At 51.7% G+C, this 20,383-nt stretch overlaps 1 protein-coding gene across 2 annotated transcripts; it reads right to left on the reverse strand.

Annotated features, from left to right (window-relative positions):
* Nucleotides 1–6,448: 6,448 nt before the first annotated feature.
* Nucleotides 6,449–18,736, reverse strand: Txn2 (thioredoxin 2). Of its 2 annotated transcripts, none has more exons than XM_036208872.1 (4): nt 18,632–18,736; nt 17,510–17,772; nt 15,049–15,172; nt 6,449–7,217 (listed from the first exon to the last, which is right to left on the reverse strand). In XM_036208872.1, exons 2-4 carry the CDS (start codon nt 17,770–17,772, stop codon nt 7,104–7,106), a joined length of 501 nt encoding a protein of 166 aa, XP_036064765.1. In that variant the 5' UTR covers nt 18,632–18,736; the 3' UTR covers nt 6,449–7,103. The 2 variants fall into 2 exon arrangements, with proteins under 2 accessions (XP_036064765.1, XP_036064764.1); XM_036208871.1 differs by lacking the exon at nt 18,632–18,736 and adding an exon at nt 18,317–18,460.
* Nucleotides 18,737–20,383: the final 1,647 nt, after the last annotated feature.

Genomic DNA, 20,383 nt, shown 5'->3' on the forward strand with positions numbered 1-20,383 from the left:
AACTGGCAGGTGGGAGGTGCAGGTGGAAGCCAGAGCCTCCAGTTTCAGGTTAGAGACATTCCTTCCATGCTCTGAGGACAATAGCAGGCTCCCTTTACCCTGGAAATCCTGGTCCATAGAAATCTAAAAGCTATGTCCGGACATGTTTGTCTCAACCTTGTTTATAGTGGAAAAGCAATTAACTGAAAAATACCTGAATATCCCACAAGAGAGCCGAGGTCAGCAATGTGACCCTGGCTGACCGGCTTCCCTCCATGAAGGGCAGACGCCCAGAAGGGGTGATGGCAGGGCAGCAGAAGCACTGGCTGGGCTGAGGTAAAGCCATGGGATGGGGAGATGGTTTTAGTGAAGTTACTGACAGGGAGACCCCAGGTGTCTGTGTCAGAAGCTGGAGGAAGTCCTGCTCTGGTCCTTCCGAGCTGTGTTCTCTGGGGCTACAACCTACAGGCCCGGCTATCTCCAGGTCTTTAGGATAAAGGTTAACAGGTCAGAGGGGCCACCTCCTGGCTTGTGTGAGCAATTCGCCTCACGGAGAACATCAGAATGGCTTGGGTCGAGTCCCTTTATTGTTAAACTTATGTAACATGAGGCAGGCATGAAATTGTGCCCCCTTCAAGTTCATCTGTGGAGGAAGCTCTGTGCTCCAGGTACTTCAGAATGTGACTGGACTCGTTCGTAGAGAGGCCCTTTGAAGATGCAATTATATTAAATTAGGCCATTAAGACGGCCCTCATCTGTTCTGACCTATGTCCTTATAAGAAATTTGGTCTGGTAGGCATGTGGCCCTCACCTATAATCCCAACACTGGGGGCACAGAGACAGGAGGGTCATGAATTCCAGGCCAGGCCTGAACTACAAAGTGAGACTCTGTGTCAAAGGATAAAACAAAATAAGAACCGGGTGTGGTGGCTCCATGCCTGCAAGCCCAGCACTCCTGAGTCAGAGGCAGGAGGATTACAAGGTTGAGTCTAGTTTAGGCTGTGGTGAGACCTTTCCTCAAAAAGCCAAGAGAGGGTGTTGGAGTTCCCTTAGCGGTTAAGAGTGGTTCACAGTCATGAGGACCAGAGTTCTGATCCCAGCTTTCACGTAATAAGCTGGGTGTCCATCACAGGCCTGGAACTCAGCTTGGGTGGGAGATCTGTTGTTGTCTGTTTTTTTTTCTTTTTTGGGGGGGACCCACCACCCAGCTCCCCAAAAAAATCCCACACAGAGGCTTATTCTTAATTATAAATGTCCAGCCTTAGCTTGACTTGTTGCTAGCCAGCTTCACTTAACTTTAAATTATCCCCACCTATCTTTTGCCTTTGGACTTTTCCCGTTCTCTTACTTCTGTAAATCTTACTCTTACTCCATGGCTTGCTGTGTAGCTGGGTGGCTGGCCCCTGGAGTCCTCCTCCTTCTCCAGCTACTTCTGTCCCAGATTTCTCCTTCTATCTATTTTCTTTGCCTGCCAGCCCCATCTATCCTTTCTCCTGGTGTTCTATCAGGTGTTCTAGACAGGCACAGTAACACAGCTTCACAGGGTTAAACAAATGCAACATAAACAAAAGTAACATACCTTCAAATAATATTCTACAAAAGAGATCAACCTCTAGGGCTTGCTGACTCCCAGCCTAGCCCAGAAAACGGAAGCCCCAGATTCAGAGAGACACTGCTTCAAAGGAGTAGGTGGGGAATGATAGAGGAAGAGAGCTGACGTCCTCTTCTGGCCTCCACATATGCATAGGTCCATGCACCCACATGCTTACACACACACAGAGTAAATAAATCTTGGAAGGAAGGAAGGAAGGAAGGAAGCCAAGCAAGGTTATGCATGCCTTTAACTCCAGCACTTGGGAGGTGGAGGCAGGAGGATCTCTGTGAGCTCAAGACCTGCTGACATGTTACAAAACAAGTTCCAGGATAGTCACAAAGTCAGACTCTGGTTCAAAAACAAAAATCAAATCAAATCAAAACAAAAATTCCCCAAACAAATAAAACACAAAAATAGGGGAAAAATGGATACACAAGGAAGTAGTAAAGATGTGTGTGTGTGTGTGTGTGTGTGTATGCACAGGAAAAAAAATCCACGTGAGGGCATAGCAAGAAGGCAGTCATACACAAGCCAAGGACAGACACCTCAGAAGCCATCGACCCTGCCTTCTTGGGTAGGATCCCATTCCTCCTGGGAGACTGTCTGTCTTCCTTTTTTCCCTTTTGCCCTGCCCCCTTTCTCTTTCTGATTTCTTTTTTCCAGTTTTTCTAGGCAGGGTTTCTCTGCGTAGCCCTGGCTATCCTGGAACTTGCTCAGTAGACCAACCAGGTTGGCCTTGAACTCACAGAGATTTGCCTGCCTCTGCCTCCCAAGTATAAGGATTAAAGGCGAGGACCACCACTGCCTGGAGGGAGTATGTTTTTCTCATTTGCAGCAGGAAACCCAGGGAGTTGCTCACACTCCACACCACCTCCCTGGGTTAAGGTCTCCTCATGTATGAAATAGGAACAGCAGTTTTGAGCTCAGGTGGGTGTGGTAAGACGAATAGGGGAGGTGTAGAGGTGGTGTGGGCACCAAGGGACCCACAGGAGGCCGAGGAAAGCAGCGGGTCAGTGTTTACCCGGAGCGCTGGCTGCAGGTAGGGCCCTGGCACACTCCCAGGCAGTAACCAGCAGCTGTGAAGCTAGGGTGTCCTGCCTCCTGAGAGAGGCTCCTACCAGGTGCCCAGAGAGGCAGTCAGAATTGGCAGGAGGCGTGGCAAGTTGAGGACTCAGGGTGAATTCCACTGAGCATTCTCCAGGGGTGAGGTCACCTCTAGCTCTCCAGGGCCTCAGAGTCCAGAGCAGGAGGGGGCAGTGTCAGAGGTCAGGGTGGACACAAGCCTGGATGGAAGCCCATCAACCTGCTCTAGGTGTGAAGCCGGTTAGAGCAGGGAAAACTGGGGAGGAGAAAGTTTACCTAACACTTCTGAAGCTCTCAGTGATGAGTGTTTAAACCTGCTATGGCCCCTAGTTCTACCTGGGACCTCAGTCAGCACTGCTGTGAGCCCCAATGTACAGGGGTACATTTGGGGCACAGCATGGTGAAAACCTGCCCCAGGGGGAAAGCAATTTGACAGGCAGGTAAGACACAGACTTTGGAATCTGACACCTGTGAGTTCTAATCCCAGCTCTGACACTTATTGGTGTCATGCTACACTATGGGATCCTCAGTTTACCTTATATATAAAATGGCAATAACAATAGTCCTTATCATTGAAAGTTATTGTGAGGACTGGGTAGGATGATACTGGCCATATCACTCAGGGAGTGTAGGCCATCATCATCACCCCCATTTTTTCCTGGTGTAGTACTGATCAGCTAATGGTAAACTAACCGGCCCAAGGCCACGCTACTAGTAGGTACAGTGGAAGGCTTTGAACCCAGACCTGATTCTTCCTGCACTGTGGAGCGAGTGACCTGCCAGAAGGTGACCCTCCTTGGGACAACTATCAGCCCAGACTTCCTGTGCAACCGTAGACTCTAGCCTTCAGCTCCTGGCTCAGGACTAGGCTTGCAGAGGGTGCTCCGGGCATTGGCGAGGAACTACAGCAGAATGCCTGGAAGTCTTACTTGCTGCCTGGCATCCTGTCCAATGAGGACATGGCCCTGACATTGTTCTCTGGACTCTGCCTGTCAAGGGCCCACAGGTCAGGAATTTCCGAAGCCTGGCCAGAACTGTTTTCACTTTCTGGGAAAGCTGGGTTGCCATTATATGGGGTGAGCAGGCCTTTTCCCCTGGCTAGGCAGACTTTGGGTAAGTGTGACTGTGGTCACATTGTCAACATCTTATTAACTTTCTAGGTTCTGGGCCTGGAGGGCTACCTCCATGGAGACAGTGACCTCCATACTCACCTCTCCTCCAGTCAAGTGAAAAAGCACTGTTTTAGGGGTGGCAGGAGTCAGTCCTAGCCTACTCTTTCCTAAGCACTTAGGAGGGAGGTTGGATGATACCTGAGCCCCCCCATGTGCCCCAACACCAGCTCGGAGATGACACACAGCCTTTTCTGGGGTATTTGGAATGCAAGCTTCTAGTTCCCTTTCTGTGCTGACCATTAGAAGGACCTCATGTACTGGGAATGTGACTCAGTGGTAGAACAAACACATGCCTAGCATGTGTGAGGCCATGGATCTCATTTACAGCAACGCAGTAAAAGCAAATCTGTTTGTGACCTCCCCACAGTCATCCCAGATGTCTAAATGCCAAGGCTCCTGGTGGCTGGTCTTCCCTGTGGAACGTGGTCTCAGTGTCCTCCACTGTCCCTCTGTGTTCAGTGTCCTCTGACTAGGGAGGGCCTTGCTGCCTGCAGGGTCTAGCTGAAGGCTGTAGGAGCTAAGGTGCTTCCGCTCTGCTTCCGGCCTCCAGGCCAGCCTCAGCAGGCAGGCCCACAATAAAATGGCTTAGAGTGCAGGGGAGCCTGTGGCCCTTTGTCTCTCTCAGGCTACCCACCTGGTGATAAAAGGCCTTTAGTAACATCCAGCATGGTGGTGCACGCTTATAATTCCAGTACTCAGGAGGCTGAGGCAGAAGGATGGTCTTGAGCTCCAGGCCAGTTTGGGCTAGAGAATAAGACCCTATCTCAAGTCAGTAAGTGAAGGGAAAGGTGTTTCATCTTTCTCTACGTTGCAACTGGGCTGCCTACCCAACCTCCATAGCCCTGAGGCCCCATGGGGGGTACCAAGGCCACTGTGGGACTGCCACATCCCTGGTGAGATCAGCATCCAGAATTAGGCAGATCACCTGGAGCATTCTGTGCTCACAGCCCATGAGTCATGGACACATCCTCACTGACAGAGGCTGCCAACCTGGGACAGCTGCGTCCCTAACCCTGGGCTCACCTTGCCTGGGGAAGCACCTTTTAAGGAGGGGGAACTTGGTTTCCTTCTCTCTGCCAGCCCTCCACATCTATCTGAGACAGGTCAGACTCCTACCTGGGTTCATATCTGGTAACACTGTTTTTTTTTTTTTTTTTTCTTCTTTAGATGTGACGTGGGGCAGGTCAATTTCTCTGAACTGGTTCCTTCACTTATAATATGGAAATAATCCTTGCCTCATCAGAGTGGAATTAAATGAGGTAATGAGTGTAAAAAGTGCTTGGTGAATGGTACCTTTTAAGGGGTGGCAGTGGGGTACAGTAGGGCAGCCTCTAAATTCTGGCCACACCTCTTCCTCGCCTTTAGTCACTCAACTCTGCTAGGCTCCTCTTCTGTAAAACAAGCCCCTTGGCTTGTGAGGTAAAGATCACACATGTCACAAGATGATGGAGGGCTGGGGATGTAGAGACCTCGCCTATCACGTATGAAGACCCGGGTTCAATCCTCAGCACCGAGTAAAACTAGGACTGGTGCATGCCTGTAACCCCAGAACTCCAGCGAGGGCAGGAAGGAGGCTCAGGAGCTCAAGTTCATCCTTAACAAGCTCAAGACTAGCTGGGTGTACACGAGTGTCCCCAAGCAACACGAAGACACAGAAGAGAAATGCCTGGCCACTGGTGGACTTCATGACCTTGGCCATGCTCTCTAACCTCTGACCTTAACGTACTACTTAGAGGCTTCTACAAATGAAGACACTGACCACGCCTGGTACCCAGGAGGTGTTCTGACCAATGGCTGTTGTCCGTTTACCTAGCTGAACAGTCACTAGGTCAGGTACCTTTCTCCTGGACCTGAGGTCTTTGGGACACCCTCCTGCCTCTCCATTCTGCTTCAGCCATGGCGACCTTGTCAGTCCGCAGGTCTCTGAGTTCCGAGGGAACAACGTGTGACACTATGAACAAGGCACACACCAAAGGACACTGCAAACCGGGTCCCGAGGGTACCAGGACTTTCTGTCGTCAAGTACTGACTTGCAGAAAGCGGGCATCAAGTGACAGTGGCTGCTTAGCCCAGGAAGGTGTTGTTAGGCTGGGTTTTCTTGGCTGGGCGGCCTGGCACTCTTCATAGCCAAGGGAGCTGGAGAAGGAACAGGATGGGTGGAGAGTCCGGTCCCAAGGACTAGAACTTCCTGCGGGCATACATGGGAAGAGGTGCCATGCAGCTAGGGGCCAGAAGCCACTCTAGGAAGAAGGTCCCAGGAGGGCTAATGGGGGTGTCAATGGTTAGAGTACAGGTCTTTTTTTGTTTGGTTTTTCGAGATAGGGTTTCTCTGTGTAGCCCTGGTTGTCCTGGAACTCGCTCTGTAGACCAGGCTGGCCTTGAACTCACAGAGATCCGCCTGCCCCTGCCTCCCGAGTGCTGGGGTTGAAGGTGTGCACCACCACCCGGCTCAGAGTCCAGGATTCTGAGACAACCACTTTTGGTAGAAACCCCAGCCCGAAGTCCTTGGGCCCGCATCCGCATTTGGGAAACAGCACAATGCCCCCTGGGCCCTAGAGGGCATGGGGATGTGACTGAGGGCATGACGGGCAGGAAGAGGTGCCCACACAGCAGACAATGGTGGCAGTGCAAACCTGGTTTTATTGGTCTGACTCGTTCACAGCTCCTCTTCTTGCTCAGGGAACCAGAAGCAAGGCCTGGCTAACCCAGGGAGGGGACAAAGGAGAGAAGGGACAGCTACAGGGTGGGGGGCAGGCTCTGTTCTTCACAGTAAAGGTAGAGGGGTCACATAAAGTTCTTTATTACAGACCTACGAAAAATGAGAGAATCATACATCACTCTTGCTTGTTCAGCTGCTGGGTTCCTTTTCTTTTCAAACAGGAGCAGGAGAGGGCAGTGAGAGGCAAGAGAGGGGCTGGTGGTTCAGATTGGAGGACCGGTTAATGGGGACCGAGCCTGCATGGTCAGGCTCCAGGCTCTCCCAGCATCTCGGGGAAGAGTGACGGGCCCTAGAAGGAGCGAGCATTCAGTAGGAGGTGCACAGGATGCCCCACACCGGTGGCGGCAATGCGTGTCTGCTGGCCACCCTGGCTGAGGGCTGGCTCTGGAGCCCGGGTGGCTTCTAGGTTTGGAGGTCTATTGCCAAAGGCTGGACCCACAGGGACAAAACAGACGGGCGGGGCAGGAAGGATGATGGCTCAGGGTTGGGAGTTCCACTAGGCTCCTCCCCAAACAGGCTCCAGGAAGCAAGGGCAGCCAGGATTCTTTCCTGCTTGTCAGCCAATCAGCTTCTTCAGGAAGGCTTCCAGCTGGTCCTCGTCCTTGATGCCCACAAACTTGTCCACCACATCTCCATTCTTGATGGCCAGCACTGTAGGCACAGCTGATACCTGGGTGAGGGAACCACAGACCAAATCACTTGGAGGGGCATGTGTCCCACGCACATTTCCCACGACTCTGTAGAGAAGGCCAACATCTGGGCCTCACAGCCTTTCTCTGTACACTGGGCACGGCATGGTTTACTTTGAATGTTTGGGAGAGACAAACTCACTGTGGTGGTCAGGGAAGCAAGCTCCAGGGCTGGCTGAGCCAACCTCATTCCTATCCTGGGTGACCCTGGTGACCCCTTTATGACCTCGTGCCAGCTTTCCTCAGCAAGCGGAGACACTATCGGTACTTTCGGTGGACTACAGGAATGCCAAGTGACGACTCTAGGACTCAGCACAGGGCACGTGGCACACAGTGGGTGTGATGAAGCTTGACCCCACGAGGACCGCTGTGGTGGGCTGCAGTTAACGGTATAGGGACTGGATAATTCAGAGCCTCTTCCTGGCATAGCATGGCAGGAAGGCAGCCACATGTGATCTGATGCTTATTAGAGCTGGCAGCAGATGGGGAAGGGGCATTTCTGGTCCGTGAGGCACTACTTCCACAGCTCTGGGGACCTATATAGATAGATTACATGACAGATAGATGAGGCTGGCATGCATGGCATGGTGTGTTGCCCAGTGCTTGTTATTTGCTGGCATTTGAGAACCTATATAAACAGGGTAAGATCAACCAGGCTTAATTTCCATACAAGTTAACTACAAAGTAATAAGAGCAATGTCCAGAAACCTACTAGGTCTTCCACAGCCTGAGGGCTGTGGGGTGAGCCATCTCAGAGGCCAGACCGAGTTAATGTCCAGAGTGGTTAAGAGAAGTGAAGGCCGCTCTGACCCTGTCATACAGTCCTCACTTGTTATGTGACAGGCTCTGCAGCCATTCCTAATGGGAAAAACACAGCATGGAGGACACAGTCCCTGTTCTTTTTTTTAGTGCCTCTGGCCCCTTTAAGGATGGTCCTGGAGATGTGGGTGGCCCAAGGTATTTGCCAGCACGATGAACTGGGCTGACCATGAGTGTCCCTGTCACAGCCTCCCTGCTGGCTCTTGTCCTTGTTACACTCTGGCATGGGTGGTGGCATTAACAGCCCAGCACCAGGCTTGCATGGTCTCCAGGAAAAGGCAGGGACCAGCCAAACAGGCTCCAGGAAGCCCCACTGGGTGTGTTCCTGCACCATCTAGTGGCTGATGAATGAACTGCGGCACCCTAAGGCTGGCTAGGAAATTAAAGGACAACCAACCAACCACTAACTTTCAACTTGGCTGAAACATTCTGTTGGTGGACATTCCATCCCCTTAAAACAAATACTCCGTTTCTATGATGTGGTCTAGGGTTGAGGGTGTGGCTTGGTGGCAGAGTACTTGCCTAGCAGGCATGAGGCCTGGGCTCCATCCCAGCACCAAAAATCCAAACAAGCAGCTTCCCTTTGTCCTGGCGCTCTAAGCAGGCCTCTCCTGTCCCTCCCTGAGACAGCTCACAGTGGATGGAGTTTCCTCCTGTGAGGTTCTGCTGTGTGTGCAAGCCTCTGTGCATGCTGGGACACACAAAGATCAGGCTGGTGTCCATGGTTATTGAGGTCTGGTCACTTCTGATCAAGCGCTTCCTCAGAAGTCTGGGCAACACACATGTAAACACGCACGCACGCACAGGCTCCCGGCTCCCAGAACACTGTTTCTAGTGGGGTTATCTGGATTGTGACAGGAGGCCAAGGTGTTGGCTGCTCCTTAATCAGGAGGCTTGGTGTTTAGAACATGGCCAGCCGTGTTAATGCTCAGGCCCTTGTATGTGGTCCAGGAAGACGATGGGGGCTGGGTTGTCTCAAACCACCACCCCATACCCCACCCCGCCGCCAAAGAGGCAAAAAAAAAAGAAAAGAAAGGTGATGGGAACACAGAGGCAACCTTGGTTTCCTCCTCAGTTTTGACAGGACAACAGGAATCAGCGGCTAGGGAAAGGGCATGCTCAGACACGCTGCCTGCCCTGCTCCAAGAAGCCACCCGAGGCCTCCTAGCCTGGAGGAGTCCGCCAGGAGTGTGAATGTTCTTGAGGCCTCTCCCCACCGACCTGCAACGTCTTGTCTCACCCACCAGCAACATGGCTAAGAAACCATCAAAGGACAGCACAGCTGACATACCACAGGAAGCTGGTGACCTCTGTGGCTAGCTGAAGACCACAGGGAGTAGGTGGAGGATGTTTTTTGGTGTCCCCAGGTCGGTCCATTTTGTTTTCCTGCACACAAGTGCTGTCACTGGGCGACACCCTACCCCTCCAACCCCACCATCTTAGAGATGGGAAGACTGAGGCTCAAAGCGCCTACCCCAAGAGGACTCAGAGAGTCAAGCGGGGATCAAAAAAAGAAACAAAGTCTGTTTGGCTTTGCTTCTGCCGGAGAGTGAAGGATCAGAGCCAGAGAGCACACAGACCCTAGCAGGAAGAAACCCAGGGCTTTGGGCATATGTGCTCTAGACACACACTTTACCACTGAGATCTACCCTCACCCCAGAGTCTGCTCTTTGAGAAGTCCAGAAATGCTAGGTAGGTGTGGGATAACTCAGCCTCAGGAGGCAGAGACAGGGGATCCCTATAGCAGCCTGGCTGGCAAGCTCCAGGTCTGAGACCTTGCTTCAGTGGATAAGGTGTAAGACTGACAAGGATGGCCGGGCGGTGGTGGCGCACGCCTTTAATCCCAGCACTCGGGAGGCAGAGGCAGGCGGCTCTCTGTGAGTTCGAGGCCAGCCTGGTCTACAGAGTGAGATCCAGGACAGGCTCTAAAGCTACACAGAGAAACCCTGTCTTGAAAAACAAAATAAACAAACAAACGATGAAACAAACAAAGAGACTGACAAGGATGATTCCCAGCATCTACCACGGGCCTCCAATGGATGCACAGGTATATGCACACAGACCCTGTCCCCCCACAAGCAAAACCATGTATTACCCACCAAAGAAAAATAGAAACAACAACAATAACAACAAAAAAGAATATTCCAGGAGGACTGGTGAGGTTACTTGGTGAGTAAAGCCTTCCATGAAGCCTGGCACCCTGAGTTCAATCACTGAAATCCACAAAATGGAGAGAACCAATTCCCACAGGTTGTCCTGACCTCTATACTGTCATGGCATGTGGACCCATACACACACACAGTGATCATCAAAAATGAACAACAACCCAATCATGTTCAAGTTTGAGAGGCACTTATTTCAAACAAGGCAATTAAAAATGACTAAAATGCCATATATTTTAAGCCAGTTAATGATTTGCCTATTGGGGTATACATGCTACGAAGGAAAAACAAAAAACAAAACCAAGAAGCCAACCCAAGCTGCAGACATGGACTGGTTATTAGAGTGCTTCCCTGGTGTGCAGAAAGCCTCAGGCTCCACCCCAGTGCTAACTGGGAATGGTGGTGCATGCCTCTAACCCCAGCACTCAGCAAGTGGAGGCAGGAAGATGAGTTCAAGGCCAGACTCTGCTATGTACTGAGATTGGGACCAGTCTGGAACACCTTCCCCTACACTGTCTCAAAAAAAATTAAAGGCTTCAGACAAAGTCACTCAAGTCGTGATGGTGGCTGTGTCAGATAGTCAGGTTACAGGAGATGCCGGCTTGTCAGGATCAAACCTTCAAGGGTAAGGATGAGAGAGAAACCTGGGGTGGGGGGGGGCAGTGGATGGCCCATTCCTTCCCTACTGCCCTGCCCCCCAGGGACTAGCAAGGTCTCAATGGTCAGGAGATGGGCAAGTGAAAGCCTTGCACCCCCTAAGCTGAGACCATGCAGAATCGGAGTGGGGGTTGTCAGTGAAACCCCCAAAACCTCGAGGACTTTTCCTCCCCCTCCTCCAGGGGCAGCGGAAGTCAGAGTGGGCCTGGAGGCAGCATGAGAGAGTCATGAGGGCTTGAGGACCTAGAGGCTTCCCAGGGGACTGGGGGGCACTTGGTAGCAGCTTCCTTCTTGGACTCTCTTTAGAAAGAACAAGTGTGAGAGAAGGGATGTCAAGGAGAGGGCAGGACGATCCTGTTGGGATTCCTGGGCCCTCAGTGACCCCAGCCCAGGGTCAAACAAGGAGGCCAGGAGGGGGATATGTAGGCTGCTGCTGGATGCCCTTCCGTGTGACCAGGGCACTGTGTGATGGTGTGTGTGTGTGTGTGTGTGTGTGTGTGCGCGCTAGCACAGGGGAATGCCAAAGGGCCCAGGGACTCCCTCATCTTCCTGCCTAGCCATGGGCTGTCCACACTCATGCCAACCCAGGTTCGCTGGAGTGTAGAGTCGTGGTGGTGGGAACTCGGCCCCCGTGGGAGCCCTGGTGGTGGAGGTGTGCTTTGCATCTTACTAGTTCCCAGGCCTTGGCACATGACTGGTCATGGCTGGTCTGTAGCTCTCTGCCAAAGACATGATGCTGAGGCTGACACGGTAGCATCTGGAGGTCTCGGGAGGTAGCCCGGAAGTCTAAGGTTGACCTTTGCCCTGTGTGGCTCCAGCCTGGAGTTCCTACCAGAAGGCCGCACATTCACACTTGAACCTGCTGAGGCCTGGGGTATTCAGTGAGGAAGCTAGGGAAAGTCAGGGGTGTCTCAAAGGTGGAGGGCCCCCTCTGACGGAGCAATTGGTGGGAGGGCTCACAAAACAGCAACTGCCTCCACCCCATGCCCTTGAGCGACCCGGGTTATGATGTCTCAAGGATGGCCTTATATCAGCAGCAGTCACCAGTGGCCCTGTCTCCCACAATTCATTTCCTCTCCTCTGCCCCAGGCAGCTTGATGTCCTTTGACTAACCACCCCGCTCTCTGTCCAGCTCAAGGGATGGGTGACTCACACTGCCCACCCCTCTGTTTCCCACCATGGGCTCTGGTCAGAGGATGGGTAAGTGTACTTCAGCTGGTCTGGGGGAGGTAAGCATGGTTAATTGAGCCTGGGTGTCTGAATTCTGAGGAAGAACGCCCCCTGCCCCCAAACACACACTTCCTCCAGTCTCTGCATCCAGAGGGAGGGAAAGGTTCCCTGGCCTTGGGGTTTCAAGAACTCAAGAGATGTGGGTTTTCAGAAGAACTTTTCTCTGTGTATCTTTGGCTGTCCTGGAACTCACTCTGTAGACCAGGCTGGCCTCAAACTGTCTCCTCAGTGCTGGGATTAAAGGCATGTGCCACCACGCCTGGCCAAGAACTTTATTTGGAGACAAGGTCTTGCTGTCTGTCTATTCCAGGCTGCCCTGATGCTGGGCTTACAGACATGTGCCACCATGCCTGGCTTGCATAAATCCTTCTGAGTTTTAAATATCAACACCTGGTTTCCCCTTTCTTAAAACACTCTTGAGAGCCAGACCAAACATGCCTGTGGAGCAGAGCTGGCCCCCGGGCAGCCAGGTGTGGCCCCAGCTCTGGGACAGTGTCGCAGTCAGCACCGCTTCCCTAGGACCCCTGCCTGTCCCAGCCTGGTCTGCTTTCCCGGCCGCCGGGCCTCCACACCTTGCTCTTCCTTTCACGCCGACACCCAGCCACAGAGGGCCTCTCTCCTTCCTCAACCGTGGTGGGCCAAGGCCCACCACAGCCCACCTCCCTGGGTATGGTCTGTGGCCAGCCGGGTGGCTCTTTGCTGAGACATGCACACTTCACTCACTACTCCTTTCAGGAGCTCTCATGGCCCCTCCTCAGAAAAGACAGTCCTCTGACAGATGTGACGATGCACCCCTGGAAGTGCTGTACTTGGAAGATGGCAGAGGACCAGAAATGCAAGGTCGCTCTCACGTGGTGACACCAAGGCCAACCTGAGCTTCGGAGGACTCTCCCTCAAAGGGCCAAACCAAAGAACAAAACCAAAAGGAAAACAAAGGAAGTCCCAGGCCCTGTCCTGTTTCTGTCTTTCTACAGAACCCACCAGCGTTTGGAGATTTATACAGACACCATTGGCCGAGTGTCCCCAAGCTAAAACTTTCAACTCTGAAACCCTCCAAAAGCCATACTGTTTATCTGTGACTGCCAAGGCCTCTGTTCTGGGAACCCACACCTGAAAGCGGTAAGTGGAACATGACCCTCAGGTCACACTCGGCTTGCTATTCATGTCTGTAAACAGAGCTACTGGAACATGCCACAGTTTGTCCCGTGGCTGTGGATTTAAGAGAGAGTTGAACTGCCACAGAGGTCACTGCCCTGCAAAGCCTCATGTGTTTAATCACCCGCTCCTTCAGATTCAAAGTTCTTTTTTTTTTTTTTTAAAAAAAAAAGATGTATTTTGCCGGGTGGTGGTAGTGGCACACACCTTTGATCCCAGAGGCAGGTGGATCTCCGTGAGTATGAGGCTAGCCTGGTGTACAGAGTGAGTTCCAGGACAGCCAGAGCTGTTACACAGAGAGACCTTGTCTTGGAAAAACAAAACAAAACAAAAAAAAGCATTCGCAAACTTGCTTTTGAACTTGGATATTATTTATATGTTTTTATTTATTTATTTAAAAAAAAAATGGGTATGGGAATTTTGTCAACAAAGGCCAGAAGAGGGTGTGTGATCCTCTGAGACTGCAGTTGTGAGCTGCCATGTGGGTGCTGGGAATTGAACCCACATTCTCTGGAAGAGCAGCCAGGGCATTTACCGCTAAGCCATCTCTCCAGTCCCTTAACACTCTTGAATGCTGTTTGGTGAGGTCAGAGTGTCTTTGGTTTTGAATTTTTTCCTTTATTTTTATTTGATGTGAATGGGTACTTTGCATGCATGTATGTCAAATGCACCTTGTGCACGCAGGGCCAAAGGAGGCCAGAAGAGAGGGTCATAGCCTCTGGGGCTGTTAGGACTGGTTGTGAGCAGCCCTGTGGGTGCGGGGGATTGAACCTGCTCCTCTAGAAGAACCTGTGCTCTTAACTGATGAGTCTTCTCTCCAGCCCAGGGTCAGTGTTGTCTGCTGCCACAGCTAGCCCTGGCCCCAGGACTCGTGCTGGAGCTGAATGCCCACACAGACAGGCTGATTCCTTCCTGTCCTTTTGTTGTTGTTTTTTTTTTTCCATTTTTCTGGTGGGGGTGGAGGGGGTTGAGACAGGGTTTCTCTGTGTAGCTTTGCGCCTTTCCTGGAACTCGCTTTGGAGACCAGGCTAGCCTGGAACTCACAGAGATCCGCCTGGCTCTGCCTCCCGAGTGCTGGGATTAAAGGCGTGTGCCACCGCTGCCCGGCTCCTTTGTTCTTTTGTATTGAGACTAAGGCTCACTCTGAGCGCAGGCTGGCCTTGAACTTGTACCATTCTTCCTGCCTCTGTCTCTGGGTGGCAGGGGTGAACCCCCACTTCCGGCTCCTTCAGGTCCCTGTGCTCAGGGCTCTCAGCCCTTTCCTTCCCTCTGTGCATCCTTCGCTCACACTTCAGGTCAGAGGCTCTGGAACGCGAAGCCTCCCGTCCTGGCCACCACGGTCCCCCCTCTCACCTGCAGTGCCTCTTCTCACACAGCTTCTCATTTCAGCTCGCAATGAGCACTCCAGCATGCCCCTTACCCATGCCAGAATCACCCACGCCTGGCACGTCAGCCAGGGCTCAGAAGCAATGGCCGGCTGCACGTGAGGTGGGTAGCTGGACACGGCAAGGACATGCAGGCAGAGTCCTATAATCCCAGCAGCTGAGTGGCAGAAGCAAGAGCATCAGGAGTTCAAAGACAGCTTGGGCTATGTGAAACCCTATCTTAAAAAACCAACAACAGAGAATAACCAGTGCTTGGGGCCGGGTCAGAGGATCAACAGAGCCATGTGTGCAAAGCCCCGAGACTTCCTCCTAAGAGTGCTAGAAGAATACCAGGCATGCCATATACTCGATATTGGGTGATCCCCACCTTGGCTTCCCCGAGGCAACTCCCTGCCAAAACATACCTCATACTCGATGGCAAGGTCCGTGTGGTCATCAATGTCTACCTTGGCCATCACCACCTTCCCATGCTGCTTGGCCACCATCTTTTCCAACCGTGGTCCTAGGATCTTACAGGGGCCACACCACCTCAGAAGGTGAGAAGCGACAGTCAGTCCTGAGAGTGCTCCCTGGCCCACCTGTCTCCCCAGAGCCTCCCTGGGGCCCACGTGGACTCTGACGCCAGAGCTAAAGGGAGCGAAACCCAGGAGCACAGGCGACGGCCAGTCTGTGTTGGAACCTGCTCAGCGATAGCAGAACCTTCAGAGAAGGCATCAGCGATATGCAGAACCTTCAGAGAAGGCACCCCCTAAAGAAACTGAGGCCTGTGGAGTTTCTTCTGGCTGACACAATGGTAAGACGCACAGCCTGGCATGGAGGTACAGCCCAGTAATTCCTGAACTAGGGAGAGGGATCTCTGGGCATGCCTGTGGGGGATTATCTCGATGACGTAAACAGAGGTGGGAGGGCCCTCCAGTTGTGGGTGGGCGGCCCCACTCTCTGAGCTAGGATTCTGAAGTGTATAAAAAGGAGAAAGTGAGTGTGCAAGTCGGCTCAGCAGATGAGGGCGCTTGCTGCTGAGCCTGACTACCCAGTTTGTCTTGGGAGCTTACATGGCAGTAAAGAATCAACTCCAGAAGCCTGTCCTCTGACCTCCACGTGTACACCATGGCATGGGCATGCGTGTATGCACACACATAATAAATAAATGTTAAAAGGGGCGGGGGCTAGGGAGTTGAGCACACATATTCATCCTTCTCTGCTTCTTCATGATGGACACAATGCGACCAGCTGCCGCGGTGACTTCTCTGCCATGACGGACTGCATTTGGTGCTCTGAGCCAAAAACCTTTTCTCCCTTAAAAGTCAGGGTATTTATCACAGTATCAAAAAAGTAACCAAGACAGGAAGAAAGAGGAACTTGAGGCTAGCCTGGACTTCATAGTGAAGTCCGGCCTTGACAGAGTGAGCAGAGCCGAGCCAGGATCACCTCGAGGTTGCTAAGAGCATCTTTCTTTCCTTCTTTTGGGGAGGGTGGTGGTTTGAGGTGGGGGGGGCCTCACTCTGTAGCCTTGTTGGTTTGGAACTCACTTTGTAGACAAGGCTAGCCTCAAACTCAGAAACCCATTTATCTCTCGAGTGCTGGGATTTTTTTTTTTTTTTTAAAGACAAGGTTTCTCTGTAACCCTTTCACTCCCGGACTCCCGGATTTCTTATTTTGTGTCACGGGCTGAGGCTCACACTGGAATGGACGTGAGTGATCCCTCCCTGGCTGGGGAGTGGGAGCTCCCCTAGGACAGATGCTCTGCTATCAGCTATCATCTCTGTTATGTGGTGTCAGAGGTGTGCCGGGCACTGGGTGAACGATCCTAAATCATGCAATCGACTACCTTGCAGAGGGAAAAAAAAAAAAAAAAGGGTTAGCTCACTGCCCATTCCTTTCAGAAGCCCTCCACCATAGCAGGAAGATGGAGTAATTGCCTTCCACAGATGCCTGGCTGCCAACCCCTGTTTTAACCTTTTCTATGAGCTGGCATATACCAGTCAACTCTTTTTTTTTTTTTTTTTTCTTTTTACCAGAGCTGAGGACCGAACCCAGAGCCTTGCGCTTGCTAGGCAAGCGCTCTACCACTGAGCTAAACCCCCAACCCTCAGTCAACTCTTATATGTAGTAGGTGGAGGCAGGAGAGGCTCAAGTCTGACCTGGGCTACCCCAAAAACTTCCATTCAGAAATTTCAATCAACGAATAATACCTAAATACCTAAAAAGCCAGCCTGCAAGGTCTTCTCTCAGATGACAAGGACACCCACTGGCCTGTCCGAGGCAACTTGGTGAGTTGGAGAAAGGCCCAGGAAGAAAACAAAGAACCAGTGAGACATGTCTAGAAAAATGTTAATCAGAAGCACTGGTTTCTTCTGGGATGTTTTGTTCTATGGGGTCTGCTGGCTTTTGGATTGAACCAGGTCTAAAGGTCTGGAAATGAAGACCAGGCTAAAATTATATATATATATATATATATATATATATATATATATAAAACTGAGGAGACACACCTCTTGCCTGCCCCAATCACACTTGGGTATTACTATGGCAGCACCGATAATGTTTTGCCCAGCTCCTCCCATGGTTTTGGTGGGCAAGATGTTAAAATAAAAGGATGTTATTCCACACTAGAGAAGACTCTGAGCTCTTCAGGCTGAGACACAAGGCACAGGCACAATGCTGCACTCACCCTGGTCTGCTCTGAAGACTGTCAGTCTGTCTCCTACTACACTGTATGCTTCGTAAGGGCAGGTAATGGGTCTCAGAAGTCTGTATAATGAGTGTATGTATGAGAAGCACTGAACATGACTGGGAGTAATAGTGGCCATCCGATAAATATTTGTTCAAGGAAGACCCCCATCTCTCCCTGCCCCCAGTACTCACTGTGCATGAAAATCCACAACAACCGGCGTCTCACTGTTGACAACTCTGTCTTGGAAGTCAGGTCCATCCTGGACGTTAAAGGTTGTTGAACAGACTCTGGTGGTGTGTAATGTCCGGGCTGGGCTGGGCATTCCTGTTAGACCACCAGGACTATACTTTGGGGTCTGCAGGGTTCTAGAGGTGAGGGAAGCCCATCCGCCCTGAGGTGGCTTCCTGGGGACGACTGAGGTCAGGAACCTCCTCAGGAGAAGCCGCTGAGCCATCTGTGAGGGAAAGAGGCGGGAAGAGTTGGGGTACACAACAGGAAGTCAACACATTAGGATAACAAAGTATTTAGAAGTGCTAAGGTGTTGGGAACATGCAGAGCTGGAAGTAAAATGCATGGGAATACTGTAATATATGATTTTTTGAGAGCCAGGACTTGTCATTCCATATAAATCAAGGTCCATTTGGGCTATATAATAAAACCCTGTCTCTAAAACCTTCACCCAACAACAAGAAGATAGCTAGAGGTGAGAGAGGAGCGAGAATCACAGAAAAGACGTAAGTTAGAAAGACAGAAAACTAGGTTGACAACCAAAAAGAAATCAAGGCTCAGGTGGAATTTATAAAAGGTTGACGGAAGGAGAACCAAAGCTCAAGCGTGTTACATCACTGGTTCTCCCAGATCAACTCTGAAGAAACTGTTTTAACACCGTCCAAAATCAGGGCAACCCAGGCCTCAGGTAGGTTGAATGACATGCCCAGAGCAACCCAGTTTTTAAAAGACAGTTAATTGGAACCCAAGGCCGTCTGTAAAATCTTTACTCTGTCGTCGTCGTCGTCGATCGCTCTTTTAAAATGCGTCTCCATGGAAAACTAAGGAGGGAAAAGGGAACTGTCGAAGGAAGAGAGCAGAGAAGAATCCCAACTACGGAAGGAGGAACTAAGTAGCCTAGGAACCAGACATGGGGTACCAAAGAGAAGGGGGACGTGTGTACGGAGGGAAACGAGGAGACCGGGAGCACAGGGCGTGAGGCTGCCAAGACCAGGTCCCCCTTCTCGGGTCCTCCCTCCGCCGGTGGCCAGCTTGTACAGCAGCGCGCCACCTCTGCCGCCCAGCCCTCCCCGCGGGGCTCCTACCTCCCGGCACTTGGAGCGGAGGGACGCACAGCCCAGCCGGCCTGCCCGTCAAGGGCACTCCTGTTGTCACTTCCTCAGGGGCGGGTCTAGCGTCATTTCCTGGAAAGACTACCCGAACGGCGTATCTCCGCAACTTGGGGGCGGCTTGGTATTTTCCACCAATGAGGATGACGAAAACAGATACGAGCGAGGGGGCGTGACCGGAAGGAATGGTATCCTGGAGGAGGGACCGGAAGATGAGTGGGACCAATGAGCATGAGAGGGCGGGGACGAAGGCGTGGCTTTGGATCAAATCCCTGTGGTGTTGCTCCCTCTTGGCACCGCTCTGCCGTGTATCTTGGATCGGGTTAGTGCTGGCAGGTTGTGTTCACCTTAATACCGCAGAAGGAAGCTCTGTTCCCGCAGAAGTTTAGTGTTTAAAGGGAGAGATTCCCGGGCTCGGGTTGTGGCTCGGTTGGTAGAGTGCTTGCCTAGCACACATGAAGCCTGGGTTCGATCCTCATTACCACGTAAACCGGGTGTGATGGCACACACGTGTAAACCCAGAATCCCGAGGCCAAGGATGGAGGACTCAGGACTTCAAGGTCATCCTTGACTACATAGGGAATACTTGAGACCCTGACACGCACACACACGCACCCCTATGTGTGATGCAAGGGGTTATTCTGTGGTCCTTGGCCTTGTCTGCCGGAGGTAACGTCTTATGGTCATGAGCAAGTCACTGCCCCTAGTGGCTGGTGATGCGATTAAACCCTCAAGCTTCTCCCTTTAGAATTGTTGGGGAAGCTGGCTTGCCTTTGAGACCCAAGGCGAAGTGTTACCTGTGAAGCGTGGGCCTGGGCTTTCCCTCCATTCTCACTGGCACGAGTAACTGAGGTCTAAGTACCTTATGTCTGCATATTATATTGACCCGTATTCCAGCCCCTTACGGTTCTGGGAACACACTGCTGCTCATATCCTCCTCCACACCATTGCTTACTTTGAACTTTGTCTCCCGGTACTCAGAACACCCTCCCATCATGTCTTCTGTCTAGAACTTGCTTTTTAACTCTTTGTAACACATTACAGTGTCTCTTCCACTAGGTCTGTGCTGTCTACTTTGTCTCCCGGTACTCAGAACACCCTCTCATCATGTCTTCTGTCTAGAACTTGCTTTTTAACTCTTTGTAACACATTACAGTGTCTCTTCCACTAGGTCTGTGCTGTCTGGGAGTAGGAACTTGTGTCTGTCACTCACCTGTATATACTTAGCACCAACCTGGTACAGCACCCGGCCCGGAGAGGCCAGTAGATGCTTACTGTTCAGTAGATTCTCACTAAATTGAGGATCTTTGCACATCTCAGCAAGTGGTTTCTGTCAAGGGGTTATGTGATGTGTCCAAGCAGAAGCAGGCAGATGGGCAGGACTCCACCTGCCACACCGCTTCAACCCACTCTCTCATTAGTTAGTGGTTTGCTGAGGTGTCTCTGGTGTTCTGCATTTGCATTGTTGCGGGAAGGCTTTCCCAGAACTCCCCATTTGAGAGAAATACTTTGAGGCACTAGGTTCCGCATTGTCTCTGGATCCCTTTTCTGTCTCTTCCAGTGGGAGGAGGACCGCCTCTCTGCAGCTGTCAATCACCATTCTCCATGCTTTCTTTTCTTTTCTTTTTTTGTTTTGTTTTCGAGACAGGGTTTCTCAGTGTATCCTTGGCTATAGCCCAGGCTGGCCTTGAACTCACAGAGATCTTCCTGCCTCTGCCTCCGGAGTGC

The sequence above is a fragment of the Onychomys torridus genome, chromosome 16, assembly GCF_903995425.1.
Source record: "Onychomys torridus chromosome 16, mOncTor1.1, whole genome shotgun sequence".
In the NCBI taxonomy this organism is placed as follows: Eukaryota; Metazoa; Chordata; class Mammalia; order Rodentia; family Cricetidae; genus Onychomys; species Onychomys torridus.

What these genes read in the sequence shown, in the direction of transcription:
- Txn2 (XM_036208871.1), bottom strand. Translation starts at nt 18,361, where the DNA reads ATGGAGACGCATTTTAAAAGAGCGATCGACGACGACGACGACAGA. An exon ending in TCGACGACGACGACGACAGA is followed by an intron (nt 17,773 to 18,316) that starts GTAAAGATTTTA and finishes TTTCCCTCACAG; the next exon opens with ATGGCTCAGCGGCTTCTCCT. An exon ending in ACCTTGCCATCGAGTATGAG is followed by an intron (nt 7,218 to 15,048) that starts GTATGTTTTGGC and finishes TCCCTCACCCAG; the next exon opens with GTATCAGCTGTGCCTACAGT.